This window comes from Periplaneta americana, chromosome 7, assembly GCF_040183065.1.
Source record: "Periplaneta americana isolate PAMFEO1 chromosome 7, P.americana_PAMFEO1_priV1, whole genome shotgun sequence".
Classification (NCBI taxonomy): Eukaryota; Metazoa; Arthropoda; class Insecta; order Blattodea; family Blattidae; genus Periplaneta; species Periplaneta americana.
This window is the reverse complement of record NC_091123.1, coordinates 142,057,360-142,076,557: the sequence shown is the minus strand read 5'-3', so window position 1 is coordinate 142,076,557 and position 19,198 is coordinate 142,057,360. Positions and strand designations below refer to the sequence as shown.

Genomic DNA, 19,198 nt, shown 5'->3' with positions numbered 1-19,198 from the left:
ATGGTATTGAAGAAGACATCCTCCTTTTTTTATGAATAAAACAGGCTGCATTCCATGGGTTCTTACTTCTTAATGGTTTTGAGTTTAGACGGCTACGACATGACATTGTGATCTTATGACCTTTCCAACTTGAATTTTTATTTAATTTAAATTTGTGCGATTGTAGAAAAAACATTTTATAACACACAATTGTACCAAAAAGAGTATATTTACGAAATTGTCTCATAAGTAACTATTAACGTCTTGCCCGTTAATGCCAAATGTGTTGCTCTTTCTCATTTTTAAAAAGTTCCCTTAAAGCTGCAAACTGATGTCTTTTTATATTGTTGTCGAGTTCATTAATGTGTCTTGTCGAGTCTTGTCTTTTAATTTGGAATGTTTCCTTTTAACAAAACCTATTGTAATTTATATTATTTAATGACCAACAAATGTATTATCGGAAGTAGGACTACAACTAAACCCACAGAAAACAAAAGTCATGATTAACAACTCCATAATGCCAATCACAATAGGTAGCAGACAACTAGACTACGTGACTAAATACATCTACCTCGGCCAAATAATGTCCTTTCACAACAGACGACAGAACGAGATTCAAAGAATTGAAAAGGCATGGAAGAGATTTTGGAGCCTCAGTTTCGTTCTGACAGACAAGACTTACAATTTAAAATTAAGAAGCGGAGTCATGAATAGCTGCATCCTTCTCTCTCTAACGGAAAGAGAGCGGGACATGCTGAGAAAGTGTCAACGAATAATGGAGAAGAAGATGCTGAACATCAAACTCAGACACAGACTACGTAACGAATACATAAGGAACCAAACACACCTCAAAGAAGCAGCAGAAACGGCCGACAAGCTGAAGAAGAAATGGGCAGGACACGTGATGCGACTCAACGAGAACCGGTGGACACACATCCTTACGACATGGGACCCAAGGATTGGCAAACGCAACCTTGGAAGGCAGAAGACAAGGTGGGCGGACGAACTTAGAGCAAGATTCGGGCATCTATGGTCAAGAACAGCGAAAGACCGACAACAATGGAAACTAATCACAAAGTGACTTGCAACCCAAACAGTGACTAATGAACAGTGGTCCCTTCAGTGTTAACCCAGACAGCATTCCAAACTATTACATTACAAAAGTGACCATCATTCCCGAAGTGGCCAACCGGGAAGTGCTTGACAAGCCACCCTGCATAGTCAGAAGGCCCTTGCCTTCACGGGATTTCGTGGCTAATTCTTAATTCTTAAAAATATATTATTATTATTATTATTATTATTATTATTATTATTATTATTATTATTATTATTATTATTATTAGGTTTCATAACAAGCTGTTTTTATTCAAATATCTTGGAACAACAGTAACAAATATAAATGACACTCGGGAAGAAATTAAAAACAGAATAAATATGGGAAATGCCTGTTATTATTCGGTTGAGAAGCTTTTGTCATCTAGTCTGCTGTAAAAAAAATGTGAAAGAATTTATAAAACAGTTGTATTACCAGTTGTTCTGTATGGCTGTGAAACTTGGACTCTCACTTTGAGAGAGGAACAGAGATTAAGGGTGTTTGAAAATAAGGTTCTTAGGAAAATATTTGGGGCTAAAAGGGATGAAGTTACAGGTGAATGGAGAAAGACAACGCAGAGCTGCACGCATTGTATTCTTCACCTGACATAATTACGAACATTAAATCCAGACGTTTGAGATGGGCAGGGCATGTAGCACGTATGGGCGAATCCAGAAATGCATATAGAGTGTTAGTTGGGAGGCCGGAGGGAAAAAGACCTTTGGGGAGGCCGAGACGTAGATGGGTGGATAATATTAAAATAGATTTGAGGGAGGTGGGATATGATGGTAGAGACTGGATTAATATTGCTCAGGATAGGGACCAATGGCGAGCTTATGTGAGGGCGACAATGAACCTCCGGGTTCCTTAAAAGCCAGTAAGTAAGTATTATTATTATTATTATTATTATTATTATTAAGAAAATCTTAGTAAGAATTGTACATGCGAGGGAAAGAAAAGATAATTCTTCCTTGGTCAGGACCTTTTACGTGTCCTAAATCTGCGATAGGCCTAGAGTAATAAATGTGAATATTTGTGTAGTGACTCACGCATATTTGATGACGGGTCGTTCCCACCACTCGAGGGCCCGCGGCGTGATGATCATGCTGTCCTGCAGGTCAAACTGGTTCTTGAGCATGTCTTCAATGGCCTCTGACTTGCCGCATAGTTTGGTCCTAGGACTCGGCTTTTTTCTTTTCTTCTTGACCTCTTCGTTCAACTTCAACGACACTTCCCCGCTCGACTTTTCTTCTATTTCTGCCGCCATCTCTCTCCTCTTCTTTTTTTCTTGTCACAGAATCAAAGTTCAACTACCAATTTTCCGTAAAACCACCACACTCGAATTATTTAAGCAAATCGGAAACTTTCTAACGTCTGACATTAAGACAGTCTTCAGATTTTGAGTACATATTTCTTTAAAATTTTGAAGCTGTATCGCCGAACATTTTGTCAAGGAAAAGATGGAATTGCACTAAAAGATTTGCATGGAAACAAAATTATTCTAATGAACAACAGATTACGTAACAGCACTGCCTCTGGATCGCATCTTATCGCTGCGTAAACAGCCATAGGATGTGATTCAGCAGGCAGTGCGTAACAGTATAGAATCCGTGGCTAACCAGAAAGACAGGATACGGCGCGACGTCACATTCTTAGTTATAACATGGCCAACATTGAAGAAGTTCATATATCAATGCACGTTTAACATGAGTTTAATATAGCAATTCCTTTGTTTTTTAGAACTTTGAACATGTATTTATATTAGGCGATTGTTAAGATTGCCATGACTAAATCATGATAATCACGTGACTCCGATTCGTGCCGGAGCCTGTCTTTCTCGTTAGCCACGACAGAATCACAGTCTAGTACATACAATCACAAACCCCAATACGTAGTGAATATGCATCCAATGACAGTTGAACGTTAGTTGCTAGCCACTAGGATCGCTACTGTCGCACAGTCTATTGTTCCTAGGACTCTCAGTTGCTAACCGCTTGGAGCATTGTATTGCAAGAAATGCAAAAAATCACCTCAAGCTTCGTGGCTGTATGTACTAGAATGTGATAGAATCATGGTTTCTGTTTCTTTGAATTGTGCCTTCCTTCGATCCTCGACATAGGTAATATATAGAAAATACTGCGATGATACAGACTAGGATTCAGAGGATGACGCAAACCACTTCTAAATTATTCAATCAGGTAATTTACCATAAAAATTTGTAATATTAACACAGTGAAATAGTTATTACTTGTTGAATAAAGTTAATCAGTGATATAAAATAATTTTTCTTAAAGATATTTATGAAAGAACAACCGGTCTTCATTACCGCTCACGTTAATTGTCAGTCACTTTTTCCATCAGTTCGTCCAGTGAGTAGGCCTAGACATGTAGGGCCGTATTCATAGACATTCTTAGCGCGGGCTTCCGGTGGATGACCAGCGAACTAACGTTTTTCGTATTCATAAACCAGTGTTAGCTATATGAATTGATATGAATCCCGTACAAGTAACCAGTTGGTAGCGGGACTAGTTTAGCACGCTCGTAGCGCGCGATAGCGAAATGTCTATGAATAGCACCCGTAGAGTTTTTTAAATTCCTCAGCAGATTTGTTCTTATCCAATATAATGTAGACCTGATCCAAGTTATGGATTTCTACCCAAAGATGCTGCTTCCCAAACAAGAAAAGCCACTACACTATCTATCTCGTTGTCTCAAGAGATATAATAGCGTGCGAAAACAAGTAACTGTTTTTAAGAAAGTTGGCTGAAGATCATTTTTAGATTTCAATGGGAACTATCTTTCCATAACTTAGAAACAATTAGCAATTTATCAGAAATTAGGAAATACTGGAGAATGCTGGGTTTGCAGTGAAATATCTATCTTTGGGCAGAACACTATGAATGAATAAGTGTAAAAATATGAAGATTAATTGATATCTATTGAATAAGACAGAAGAAATCAAGTAGAAAAAAAGATAAAGTTCTATATCGTAAATTATATTCACTATCCTCATATGCAGTGCGGAAATTCATTTGAACGCCCACTTAACAGACTTACGACTTCCTACACAAACACTTCTGACCATCCCATACCGTCCCCCCATTCCCATGCTCACAGTTGCCACATTCAATAATATTCTCGTGCTAACTGACGGGGATGCTTGGAGATGTGGCAACTTTCTCTCCACTTGGATATGAAGGGAGCTTGTCAATTTTCTAAACGTAGGTTGTGATTGGTTACTAACAGGCGAAGACAAGAGTTCCGTCACAGCAAGGAAAACATTTATGACAACCAATTAGTAGGGGGCAGTAGAAGGTCTGTGGACAAAGTCCTGTCTGTGAAACTGCACTCCATGATATAAAATGAACTTTACACCACTGACATTGCATTAAGATTGTTACTCTTTGTGGAGGCGAGGGAACAATATTAAAACTAGGCACTTAAGTTGTCAATATGAACATATGACACAAAAATAATTGTTATACACAAAAGGGCGCCAAGAGTAATTTATTACTGGATTATTATATTCACATCTCACGGCTGATACTGAACTTAAACTGTGGACGAATAATGTTTATGCAAGGCCATGGGTGGATAACTAGTGCTCTCAAAGTGTCAACACAACCTCAGTGCAGGTATAACGGTCTCTGTACTAGCTGTAGTGTCTGTATGCGGTTCGCTCGCGTCTGCAGTAAGTGGCAACTCGTTTTAAGTGAAAAACAATATAATCCCCATATTATTTCCATTTATTGATGAGTCAAAAGATAATTTTTTTATTAAGAAGGGAGATGAAACTTGTATTATGCTCTACTACACTTTCTCACGCATGACATTTTATGTTACAAATAAACACAGTGAAGGTTTTAATAAAGAAATACTGTCTCGAACAGCTAAAGGTAAAAATGGGATATCAACAAGGTGAGACTGATATCAAATCTCGCTAGTACGTTGTACGTGCACGACATATGATCGACTAGCTAAGAGCATTTATGGAATTTGAAATGTGGCAGTATCATGTAGAACATAGACAACTTGACTTTCTTTGACTACCCATATAAACTATTTTGAAGAGTGATAAGAAAATCTTATCAAATATAAGACCCTACTTCAAGACCTACAGCAACATTCACTGGTAAGTTTGGAGAAACAGTGACAATTGACAAGGAATCGAGATTTTTCTGAAATCCTTTTGGCTTACAGCCGATTGAAAATCCTGAAAGTTTATAGTTTGAATTGATAAATCTACAAAACAACACGCCACTCAGATTCCAGCGAAATCAGGAATCGAACTGTTCGTAATGCTGCTTAAGTCAGAATTTCCAAATATACTCTTTGCTTCCATATATACTGTATGTACTTGAGGCAGAGTTTAATACAAGAAAGAGCTCAGAAGTAAGTTTATTTCATCTACCGTGACATGTAAAAAAAAAAAAACTTCCTTGAATTTGTGACTGTTTGCGAATACAGACTATTACCTTTCTGAAAACAAAGGAATACTCTTTAATGTATAAAGACTTGTAAATTCTCGCTTTCTATGTTTCAAATAAGACATAAAAAGAAATATTAAGAAATAGTGTAATAATAAATAAGTGTTGCAGCTATATTTTTTGTATCTTGAAAGGGTTCTATTCAGTTTGAGTTCGCAGTACTAAACTAATTCACAAAGCTAGAAAATAATCTAATTTTGTTATGTGTGTTTAGGTACAGTCTGTCTAAAATTGCTATAATTATTGTACCATGCGTCATTCTGAAATTTAAATCATGGAGTAGATATCACGACCACCTGCATGAGCCGCCAGAGCGCACCGTGGCAGTGAACTGCTTTTGCAGCGAAACTACAAACAACTTGTAACTGCTGCGCCTGGCTCCGTCTGTCTTTCTCTCTTTCAAGGTTTTTTTTAGCACTTTGTAAGCACGTGTTGCCCATTCATGTGCAAGGCATATATTATGAAATCTGAAAAAATGTAAAGGACTCCTCTAGAATTAAAATGAAAAGAAAAGCCGACCTGAGATAGAACTTGTGCTTCTACAAGGCTCTGATGCTATGATCTCATTGGCAAAACAAAATTAAAATGAAAAGAAAAAGAAACGAAGAAAAGTATAGCTAATGAAAGAAATAGTTCCAGTTTTGTGTGAGAGTGTGGAACACAAAAAGGATTTTTTCTGCTTTATAACGTCTTACTTCACGAACGGATATTAAATAACAGCAATCAAGAATCCCAAATGGCCTTTATAGCATTTTTATCGATGCTGTTTTGCATATATCGGCCGTAAATAATTTACATTACGTCCAGTTAAGTCTCCCACTTAAAATTCCAATCCTGGCATACGCCCCATTCGGAAGGTAGTGTTCTAATTACAATAGTAACAGCATTCATTATTCGTAGTTTGGTGCCAAATTTTACAAGGTCGCATTTGGGTTTCGTGATCTCGTGTCTGTACATTATACCACAAGGCCAGGATCTACAGGTTGTAACGATACTGACCACTGTTACGTCTGTGATTCAACACTAGCGCGTTAGTGTTCCATCCAGAGGCCTGGATTCGATCCCCGACCAGATCGTGGTGGGATTTCTGATGGACAAAGTAGATGTTGCAGAGGATTTCCTCTGGGACTCCCATTTCCTCTTCATTCCACAAACACTCTGTACTTTCCCCCATTATCATATATCATTTTCAGTAGTTAAAAATATACTGGGGTGAAATCATGGATGTAGAACGGAAACTTGATAGGAACCTGTATCTCCTAAATTGAGACAACTTATCCTATCTGTAGTTTTCCGTGCTTTTCCTAAGGCAGTATGTCAAATGTCGGGGTGAGTCCTAAACGAAATGGGCCACGGACTTACATCTTCCTCCACACACGTTTCGGCATTCTTTTTTTCCCCCAAATTAAAGCCTTTTTAATCTGAGCCTTGGCTTTCGCATATTACCTTCGGTACTCTAGGGCGACTTTACTCGAATATAACTCGCACAATGTAAGGGCTCTGTAAGAACTGCGGTATCCCATTGAATTGAATTGAAAGAGAGGGGAAATGGGAGAAGAAATTTGAAAGATACGCGAAAACACGTCCTTGCAAAGGGAGTTCGGGGCTGAAAATAAACTGAATATGTGAGCCCCAAGCCTGTTGGCCACTTATCACACTCCGGGTTTTGCTGTTCCTTGAAGAAACTCTAGAGAAAAAGCCGAAAATGGGCGTAATCTCTTAGGTACCACATACGGGAGAGAGGGGGATGCGCTCGAAAAGCTGACTGCAGGATGGAAAAAGAAATGGTGGAAAATATAAGTGTGCACATTGAAAGGAACTTTGTCCTTTCGCAATGCGAGTAGAGTCGAGTAACTTCGCACATATAACAGGAAAGGCCTAATATATGGAAGCTGAGCCACAGCATCTATGTCGAGAATTTATGTTGCAAAATTCCAGGGACTTTATAGGGAAGGGCATGTAGGTCCGTGACTCATTCCTTTTAGGGCTCTTCCCGACATTTGTCTTAGCGTCTTAGGAAAACCACGGAATTATCTTAGGCAGGATGACTTGTCTCACTTTAAGCGACTAATCAATTGGCTCTTAGGTCTATTTAATTATAACTTGAGTCCGGATGTGTTGTCCAGTCAAATGGCTCTTTGGTGACTCAATTAGACGCGATCGGCGAGAGGGCACTAGTTGAGAAGTGATTATGTTGGCGTCCCATTGATATGCAGGCTTTGTACATCTTCGGTGATCCTGTTCTGTTGCTGTTTTGTCATGCTTTTCCTCTCCCTTATATGATAGCTATTAGGTTAAGTCATTTTCGAATGGAACGGCGAAACTCGAAGTGAGACAAGTGGCCAACAGGCTTGGAGCTCACATATTCAGTTTTTCTCATCCCCAAATTCCCTTGCAAGAACGCGTTTTCGCGTACCTTTTAAATGTTTCTCCTCCCATTTCTCCATAGACATTGACCTTGGAGTAGTTTGGGATTCCGATACTGATAGTCTATAGGAAGAGCTTGGGGTTCCGGGCCCTGGGGCTCATCAGTTACTCGTCTGTGGACTGAAGTAAGATGGGCCACCTGTCAGCGTCGGATTCACGAATGCCACCCAAATGATCTGTCGGACTTGGACAACTGTCACATTATACAGGGACATCATTTTACTTTTACTAACATTTCTAATATTAACCTGGCTATACCTCTGGATCAACGATTATGAACCGGAAACACCGCTTGCTACCCCTTCCACGACTGGAGTTCGATGATACTGGCGTAATATACAAACAGATCACTTTACTAGGTATAGGAGGGAAGAAAAGTAGTTCATCCATTTACGTAAACTAGGAAATATCGCGATTTTGAGTTCGACAATTTTCATTAGGTTTTTGTTTAATCTTAATACAGTACTGTATTAAGAATAAGTGTTTTTACTCACGAACTGAGTTATCCATGCGAACGTATTCATTATGCATTGTATATTATACTGTCTACAGCACATTAGCGTACAATATAGAGAATGAAGTTAAATTGAAAAATAATCATAATATGGATATTTAAACACATTTTTGAAAATGGTGGCCGTTCATTTCGATACAGGCTTCAGTTCTAATGTGCATAACATAAAATTACTCAGACATGCTATCTACTATCCGTCCAAATGGTTACGTAGCAGCGTCGTAGAAAGGGAGGAAATCACGTGACAGTTAATTACTTAACGAGTCTCTTTTAATTAAGTCATTTTAAACAATTTTATGGGTATAATATTACCCTAGGCGTCCAATTCCTAACAGAAATTAATGTTCTCAGAAAAGACCTAAGACAGCCCAGCCACTAGCATTTACAGAGAGGCGAATAGAAGCAGGTGGGGGAAACCGGGATGCGACGTAGGTAAATGGAAAATGATGCAATATTGAAAGCTCTTTCGTCACTGGAAAATGCGAACATATTTTTGAAACGTACTGTTTACTATGACCGTAAAGCTACTGTGACTGTATATGCGGTCTTGGACCTGTGTGGAGGACGGTTGAACTTCATTAGTAGAAGGGGTGGGAATGAAGTACATTCAAAAACTCAGGTACAATAAAAATTGAAGTAAAAATAAAATGATTTCCCTGTATATAGGAAGCACAATGGACTGAAGCAAGCCTAAGATTAAGGATCCGTCCCGAGTTCGGTTCTCAAAAAGATAAATCAAGCCGTAATATATTATTTATTTGTTATTGTTATTATGGAATCGTAAGTACTCAGACTGATTACAGTGATAAGCTTGCGGTAACCTTCAGGTACTAGAAATGAAGTGAAGCACGCCCAACGCTTGCAGATCTTGGCTGATTACACAGCTCTGCATCTCGTTTCGGTGTCCACACCCAAAAAGAGAACAAAGAAGTCGGGAATGTGCCTTTTGTCCTCTTACCGGATATAATTTGCGGTTAGAGCCAATTTAACGAATATAAATAACAACAGAAGCAGGGGGTGAAATACCTCGCTATCAATTTCACGTAGGTCTACAGAATTACCAAAAGACAACATTTTTTATTCCTAGTCATCACCTCTTACTTGTTTATCTTCCTTCCTCCATTTTTCTTCTATTCTCTTTTTCTTATATTTTCTTTTCCTCTCCTTTTCTTCTCCCTTCTTCTATGTCTTGTCTTGTCATTTCCTTCTTCCTAGTTCTCCACTTCTTCATTTAATCTTTGATAATGTCTTCTCTCCCCACCTCTATGAATTTATATTTCGCTCTTCCTAGTTGTTCACACTTCTCCATTTTGTTTTTATTAAACTTCTTCTACCCTATCCTTTTTCTTTCCTCTTCTATGAACTTATCTTTTCTTCTTCCTAGTAGTCCACATCTTCCTCTTCTATTTGTTAAACTTCTTCTACCCTATCCTTTTTCTTTCCTCTTCTATGAACTTATCTTTTCTTCTTTCTAGTAGTCCACATCTTCCTCTTCTCTTTGTTAAAAATCTTCTACCCTATCCTATTTCTTTCCTCTTCTATGCATTGATCTTTTTCTCTTCCAAGCAGTTCACATCTTCTTCTTCATTTTGTTAAACTTCTTCTCCATTTATCCTTTTTCTTTCCTCTTCTTTGAACTTATCTTTTCTTCTTTCTAGTAGTTCACATCTTCATCTTCTGTTTGTTAAACTTCTTCTCCATTTATCCTTTTTCTTTCCTCTTCTATGAATTTATCTTTTCCTTTTCTATTTGTTAAACTTCTTCTCCTTTTATCCTTTTTCTTTCCTCTTCTATGAACTTATCTTTTCCTCTTCTATATGTTAAACTTTTTCTCCTTTTATCCTTCTTCTTTCCTCTTCTATGAACTTATCTTTTCCTCTTCATAGTAGTCTACATCTTCCTCTTCTCATTATTAAACTTATGTTCCTCTTATCCCTTTTCTTTCCTCTTCTATGAACTTATCGTTTCCTTTTCCTAGTTGTCCATATCTTCTTCTTCACTTTGTTAAATATCTGCTCCCTTTATCTTTTTTTCTCTTCCCTTCTATGAACTTATCTTTTCCCCTTCCTAGTTATCCACATCTTCCTTTTCTTTTTGTTAAACTTCTTCTCCCTTTATCCTTTTTCTCTTCTCTTCTATGAACTTATTCTGTTCCCCTTCTGTTTGTTTAACTTATTCTTCCTCTTCTTTTTTCTCTTTTCTTCTATGAACTTATCTCTTTCTCTTCCTAGTTGTATACTTCTTTCTCGCATTTTTAAACCTACTCTCCTCTTTATTAACCTTCTCTTACTCCTTAATGTTCGTCTTCTGTAATTTTCCTTGTCAGTGTTCGGCAATTTGACCTTTCACGCAGTTTCTGCCTTCAATGTAAGTCTATAGCAGAATGCTGGACAGACACATGACGGAACTCCGGTGATGTGTCAGCAAAATATTCAAGGTCTCCCTCTATTTAATAGTTGTCACACCACACATAAGATTTCCTCATGGGATGGAATGGAATTTCAGGAGGGGTCACTGCGACCCAGCACTGTGACCTTCCAAATCTATAGCGTTAATCCTCAAGCTAGGCGCATACCCACACCGGCTGACTACACTAAGGTTCGCTGCGTATCCAGGTTTTGAACAGGCAACCCCACTCGTCCCTAGGCCAGCTCCCTTCGTGCGTCGCCAACCGTCGTTCGCGGAATGCTATGGAATGATGAAGATGCCCAGTATGAGGAAGCGAGAGAACCCCGAGAAAAGTCCAACTGCGACCTTGCTCGCTACAAAAGTCACTATGGATTTTCAATGAAAAATCCCAGACCTGGTAGAGACTCGAGCACGGACCGCCTGCATAACAGGCTAACGATCTCACCACCCAGCCACCAGAGGGGTTTTCGTCTTGAGCTACTTTTCAGCAGGAATAAATGTCACAGTAATTATGCTACGGATTAGGGATATTAAATACAGACGTTTGAGATGGGCAGGGCATACAGCACGTATGTGTGAATCTAGGAATGCGTAATATATAGAGTGTTAGCTGGAAGACTTGACGGGAAAAAACCTTTGGCGAGGCCAAGGCGTAGATGAGCTGTCATTACTATAAAACAAAAGTCTACTTTCCCATTAATTGAACCTAAATGCCATACAAGTGCAGCTGTTAAACATGGTACTAGTTTCGGCCCAAGACTTTATAATAAAATTACAAACAATTTTCCAAATTTGAAATATTTTAAAATTGAAGCTTTTAAAAAAGAAATTTGTAAAATTGTCCATGACATATAATATTAACAAATGTATTTTTTTACATTTTATTTCTGTCGACTATATTCATGTTTTTATTGAATATAACTGGCTTCTGTCGGATTGTCAATTTATATTAAATGTGTATTTTTCTCTCTTTCTTCTTTATTCTTGCTCTTGTGTTATATTTAATGGTTTAAATTAAGTTACTGTATTTAGTAAACTGTCCTTGTAAATTCTATGTTATATTATTGACTAAGACCACACTGTACACGAGCCTGGCTCTTACGTTAGTGGCTAGAAACATTTTTGTTTTATAAATGTAATTTGTACATACTAGCTAGCTAGTTAAATAAATAAATAAATACATATTGGAAATAAAAAAATGACACTCTCTTAATAAATATAAACCGTATAAAGGGAAAACATCAGTAAAATGATTAAATTATGTTGCTGAGTATAAAAACATTCCTCCATCGATATAGCTATTTTTATACAGAATATAAAGCAGCCCGGAAGGTTAGGAAATATACAGAGGTTTTTTTTTTTGCCCATAACAGGGTGCAGCACCCAAAGGTGTTTAGTTGCGGTATAAATTTGCTTCCATTCGATAAACAATTATGTAAAAATAATTAAATTTAATTAATAATGAAGTAGAGTGGTGTAAACAATACCAAATATACGTGTAATTATGCAAACAATAGCAGCGAGTAAACAAAATAAATGAAAATACCGTGCCAGTTATAAATGTAAATAAATAACTTAGAGGAAAACATGTAGCCTTATACCCAGGTAAACAGCATTTAATTTAGATTTCATAGTAACAAATAATTTAAATGTCGAACCGATATCAAAAAGGGATCTTAAGGAAAAGATATGAACCAAACGTAGTTAATCAACCGATGAGCCGGCGAAGAATGAACTTTCACGAAAATCCAAAATAAAATTTTTGGTACGGCAAGCAAGGATCAGATAAGGAAGAAGAAAGGTGAATGACGTCAGGAGGGGAACTAAGAGAACCGGATGTGTAAAATTGCATGCGCACGGAAAGAAATAATAATAAATCCTGCTCAATAGTAAAATTAATATAAAATCGTAGACCATGGTGTAATTTCAAATAATGTCATTTTCGCAAATGTTCCAAAATTTTATAGCCTACATGTCAAAGATTCTCCAACTGTCTTGGTACATGATGACCTTAATGTCTCAGTAATATTTACTACATCACTATAATAATAATAATAATAATAATAATAATAATAATAATAATAGTAAAAATAATCGGTGGCGCTACAGTCCTTTAAAGAGCCCAGACCGACCAGCCGGCTGTTGGCGTCACGGTCACATGCAGGAGCAGAATAAACTATGTAGTAAAAAATTGTAGAAGTTAGAGTCTTCACCCTATTCTACCTTAATAAATAAAAAGGAAACGAATAAAATAAGGATTCTTAGTGCGCCTGTATTCTAGTTATGGCCTGATTCTGCAGTGACAGTGTGATTGCCGTAGCGAGTAACTTGGGAACCATTACAATTTGTAAATGCAACATACATAGGCTATTGTTGTTGTCTAGCCAAATGTCCGAAGACAGGTCTTAACCTCACAAGTGATACCAATTAGACACCACTTATGAGGCAATTAAGTCAAGATATAATGGGGTAGAGTGGCTAATTCCTTCCCCCCTCCACTGCATACATCGCCGATTAGCTATATGTTACACTAGTCAGTAGAGCCCGAATGTTTAGGCATTTATAACAGTTAAAATAGGCAGGCAAAAAAGGCAATAAAACGTAAAAAAGGCACAATAAATTTTGAAAAAAGCATTATAAATTTTCAAAAGGCGTAATACATTTTAGCAATACATTTAAATTATATCAACATAACTCACATTTTTACTTCGTTGTTGACCATGTTGACTTATAAAATACTTATTTTTTCGTGATTAACTGTCTTTTCACAAACCTTACGTCATAACTATTCCGTCGTTTGAAAACACATGGGCACCAAATTCACTAGCGTAAGCATGAAGTTTACTTTTCAATGCTTTACTGAATTTACGCATTCTAGCTAACCGATCTTATACCTTCCGTCACCCGACAATAACTGACTGTTCCTCACTCAAATTTTTTTCTCCTACAATAATAAACACGTGTAGCAGCACGAAATTGTAACAGTAAAATTTGAAAATATGAAAGCAAACAATTCAAAATGCTAAGTGACAACTTCTATGAGAACGAACTTAATATCTGAAATTATAAAGTTGATTGTTGGTATCGTGAAGACATGGCATTATTTTGTAACTGTGTATTATCGATCATTATTCATATTACAGCAATAGTAATGTATTATAGCACGATTATTGGCAGATTAAGCACCGAAATAAATTACTTTTATTTGCTATTGTTAGTAAAGTGAGTCATTGTTTCATATATTTAAACTTTATACACATATTACATTACAATTAATTACAAAATGGCAAATAAACAAGAAATATTGCTTTAAAATATCAAGAAAAGGCATTTACAATTGAATTAGTAAGAAACACCTTAAAAAGGCAATATAGATAAAATAACAATTGGCTCTATCATTTTGATTTACCCAAATCACATTTATATCTATGAAAATAATGATTTACTTCCACCTAGCAAAAAAGGAATTTTGTCAAACATCCGGATACTAATCAGACTTCAGATGTATACAAACTTATTGTCCTTCCTCTGACAGATATCGTCAAGTGAGTGTACTGTCTGGGGCCTGTTTCTCGAAAATACTAGTGTAATAGTTCACCAGTTACTAGTTACCAGAGTATATTTCACCAGCTCTAGTAGATTCTGTTTCTCAAACTTTTATCAGTCTAGTAACTTGTGACAATTTTTCACTAATCACACGATTTCTTTCACTAGTCAGGAGATTGAGTTCATTTGTTGTTATTGATAGGTATTGTTATTTGAGATTAGAAGGTTAAGTTGTTTGTATTTTGCTTTTGATTTCTCTTTTTGGCTGAAATGCCATCAATTGGAAGCAAATTAACTATACTCAATATGATTAATGAATCAAAGGATATAATTATTATTCGGTGCTTTTTCAAGCATATTAACATAAAATGATAAAGTAAACGAATGGACAGAAAATTTTGTAATTTGTGAGGGTATGGAACTGATACCTCAGAACAAAACATACGTTAGGGGCACTTACTGGCTCGACATTAAGCAAGCAACTTTGATAAGTACCTACCAATTCAAGTTCACAGTTAGTATCATAATATGAACATACGATGTAGCGAGTGGGTCTACTGCCGACATGAATGCCACTTATGATGTCTTGATAAAAAAATTCGCTAACTTTTTTTTCAGTTTTACATTTGATCTATTCATATATTAGTGTAGTTTTATATTTAATTTGTAGGCTAAAGTTGACAATGTCAGAAGAATGGTAGTGGAAGACGAAAGCCAGCAAAAATTACTGCAGTTGATGAATTGGTATTAGATTATCGGGAAAAAATTCTGCAAGTGTTGCCGGTCTAGGACAGAAATACCAGGAGCCTGTTTCTCAAAACTCATGGACTAGTAATACTAGTCTGTACAGTAGTAATATTAATTTATTTTACAAGTCTGTGTGTCTAGAAACTACAAGGGTAAAGTAGTAGTTACCAGTTCACAGACTAGTAATATTGGTCGATTTCACCAGTTCATAAGTGATTCTGTTTCTCAAAATGCTAATCTAGTTGATTATACTAGTATTCAATAGGAATATTCCTACAATACTCTAAAGACTGTTGATTTCTATATTATCAGTTACCAGTGACAACCTTTCTCAGATAATCAAAACAAAATATTGTATTTATTTTTTTTAATACATGTGATTCCGATGGAAGTGATGAAGTTGTTGTGAGAAGAGCTAAAACTATATCGAGAAAGAACAATTATTATTCCTTTACGGGAGTATTTATTTAAATATAATGAACAATTTAGGTAAAGTGCTGAAAAGCTTGGAGTCAGCCTCGGTAGCGTACTTGGTATAGCGCTGGCCTTCTATGCTCGAGGTTGCAGGTTCGATCCCGAGCTAGGTCGATGGCATTTAAGAGTGTTTAAATGCGACAGGCTCATGTCAGTAGATTGACTGGCATGTAAAAGAACTCCTGCAGGACAAAATTCTGGCACACTGGCAACGCTGATATAACGTCTGCAGTTGCGAGCATCATTAAATAAACCATAATTTGAATTCTGAAAAGCTTGGAGAGTTGTTAAATAGTGGAACCTGCCATAACAAGACATATAATAGAAGTCATGCATTATCAGCAAAGCTTCAAATACAAATTGGGATGTTGATTATTTTCCAATGCCATCAGGTCTTTCTGTCCTAGACCAGCAACACATGCAGAATATTTTCATAATAATCTAATACCAATTCATAAACTGCAGTGAATTTTGCTGGCTTTCCTCCTCCACTGCCAGTTCTTCTGGCATTGTCAACTTTAGCCTACAAATTAAATATAAAACGACACTAATTTATGAATAGATCAAATGTAAAACTGAAAAAAAATTAGCGAATTTTTCATTAAGTTATAAGTGGCATTCATGTCGGCAGTACACCCACTAACTACATAATATGTTTATATTATGATACCTCAGTCTAGTATATACAGTCACGAAGCTCAATAAGTAGTAAATATGCATCCATAGATAGTTGCTAACCACTAGGATCGCTAATATCACCTCATTACATACAATGCGAAATAGTACCGGCACAGTCTATTGTTCCTAGCACCCTCACAACTCAAGCTTTGTGACTGTATATACTAGACTGTGATGATACTGTGAACTTGAATTGGTACTCATCAAAGTTGCTTTCTTAGTGTTGGGCCAGTAAGTGTCTAACGTATCCATAATCTTTGTTCTGAGGTATCACTTCCATAGCCTCACACATTACAACATTTTCTGTCCATTCGTTTACTTTATAATTTTTTCTTATTATGCTTGAAAAAGCACCGAATAGTATATCCTTCGATTCATTAATCGTATTGAGTATAGTTAATTTGCTTTCAATTGATGGAATTTTAACCGAAAAGAGAAATTAAAACCAAAACACAAAAAAACTTAGCCTTCTAACCTCAAATAACAAAACCTACCAATGACTATAAACAAATGAACTCAATCAGCTGACTAGTGAAAGAGATCATGTGACTATATAGTGAAAAATTGTCACAAGTTACTAGACTGGTAAAATAGTTTGAGAAACAGAATCTGCTAGAGCTGGTGAAATATACTCTGGTAACTAGTAACTGGTAAACTACTAAACTAGTATTTTTGAGAAACAGGCCCCAGATGGCATTGGAAAATAATCAACATCCAAATTTGTAGAGCAATTTGTATTTGGAGCTTTGCTGACAATGCATGACTTCTATTTGTTTGTCTTGTTATGGCAGGCCCCACTATATTTAATAACTCCTCAAGCTTTCCAGCATTTTACCTAAACCGCTCACTATATTTAAACAGTCCTCTCATAAAGGAATAATTGTTCTTTCTCGATATAGTTTTAGCTCTTCTCACAACGACTTTTTCATCGCTTCAATTGGAACCACTAAACAACATATTAAAATAAATTACTACAATATTTTGTTTTGATTATCTGGGAAAGATTATCACTGGTAACTGATAATACAGAAATCACCAGTCTTTAGAGTCTTGTAGAAATATTCCTGTTGAATACTAGTATAATCAACTAGATTAGCATTTTGAGAAACAGAATCACTTATGAACTGGTGAATTCGACCAATATTACTAGTCTGTGAACTTATAACTACTACTTTACCCTTGTAGTTTCTAGAAACACAGACTTGTAAAATAAACTAATATTACTACTGTGCAGACTAGTATTACCAGTCCATGAGTTTTGAGAGACAGGCCCCTGAACCCTTATATGCCACACAGATTCGTTTTGATTCCACATCAAGCTATGTTCCCTGGGTGGTGCACGACCTTGTCCAGTCATTATGCTGATATATAGCTACCAGAAATAACGGTGAAACTTAATATCAGTACAGTGTTCGCAGGTGTAGGGCGCTACGCCTCCTCCTTGTTATAGAACATTCATTCAGATAAAAAAAGATAAGCGATTAGGTTAGGTAGCAAAGTTAGTTAATAACCAGCTTACGAGTATTACACAGGCGGACCACACAACAAAAACAACATCCGGCCCTATTAGAATGAGGAAGAAAAACAAGTGAACTTCGATATGAACATAGCTTCGCTTTATTGCCACTCTTGTCATTTTATGCTTGGTTATTAAACATGAATATACCAACTAAGATAAAGACAACTGTTATTAAAAACAATAAGCATAAATAAATCAAAGAACCAAGCCCACGTTCGATTCCCAGCTAGGTCATGATGTAATTTGTAGTGGAAAATATAGAGCTGCATAATAGAGCCTACAACCGGTTTTCATTCGATCGGTCAGAGAGAATCCGTCAAGGTAGAGCTTCCGATCGAATGTTCGAATTTCAACCGGTTGCCCCTGATGTTTTGCAGGCTAGACAGAACAATGACACTTTCTGAGTACACAAACCGAGTAACAATTGAAGGAAATTTACCACGTGTAATTTAAAAAAAATGTATTTGCTTAATATAAGCCTACAATTGCATACTTTATTACACTTATCTTCAGAACATACATACTGTAAACGTCATTTCATACAAGTTGAGAGGATGCGAAGGCATTTCCTTCCCCTTCCACTTGCCCTGAGTCCGTCAGTAAGAGACCGGTAGCTGTTACTTCTTATACTGCACCCCTCAAGTTGTGCACACAAGAAAATAATATATTAAATAAAGTATATAAGTCGATATAAAATACAGTGACACAGATGTTTGACAATTACATGTTTCAGTATATTTTAGTGTCGTTCTTACAATATTTCCAACTAATCATTAAATTAAGAAATGTTAATTTGTATTGTGAAGTCAGGGGGGAGTGACACAGTGCAGATTGTCCCGTTGTGTATGCTTAGAGTAGCAACTAGCGGTGAAAAAAACATTTATCTTCTGCTGTCAGTAGCTTTTTAATGTGCCAGTTGATATAAACAACAATTAAATGAAATACATACGCTTAGTATAAGCCTAGATTTTCGAAATATAGATTACCTGTAAACGTTTTCAATAATAAGAATTTTCACTAAGTTCAAAATCAAGTCCACACCTGTGGAGTAACGGTCAGCGCGTCTGGCCGCAAAACCAGGTGGCCCGGGTTCGAATCCCGGTCGGGGCAAGTTACTTGGTTGAGGTTTTTTCCGGGGTTTTCCCTCAACCCAATACGAGCAAATGCTGGGTAACTTTCGGTGCTGGACCCCGGACTCATTTCACCGGCATTATCACCTTCATTTCATTCAGACGCTAAATAACCTAGATGTTGATACAGCGTCGTAAAATAACCCAATAAAATAAAAATTCAAAGTCAATTAGTCGAACATTAATAAGATAGAC

General features: G+C 36.7%; 1 protein-coding gene across 1 annotated transcript in view; it reads right to left on the bottom strand.

Moving 5' to 3' along the window:
* The window catches only part of LOC138703497 (uncharacterized), a 228,257-nt gene extending 222,880 nt beyond the window's left edge, over nucleotides 1–5,377 (bottom strand). Inside the window, exon 1 of the mRNA XM_069831398.1 lies at nucleotides 2,122–5,377. Coding sequence (XP_069687499.1) covers nucleotides 2,122–2,339 — 218 coding nt within the window. The 5' untranslated portion in view covers nucleotides 2,340–5,377. The remainder of the gene's footprint in view (nucleotides 1–2,121) is intronic.
* Nucleotides 5,378–19,198: the final 13,821 nt, after the last annotated feature.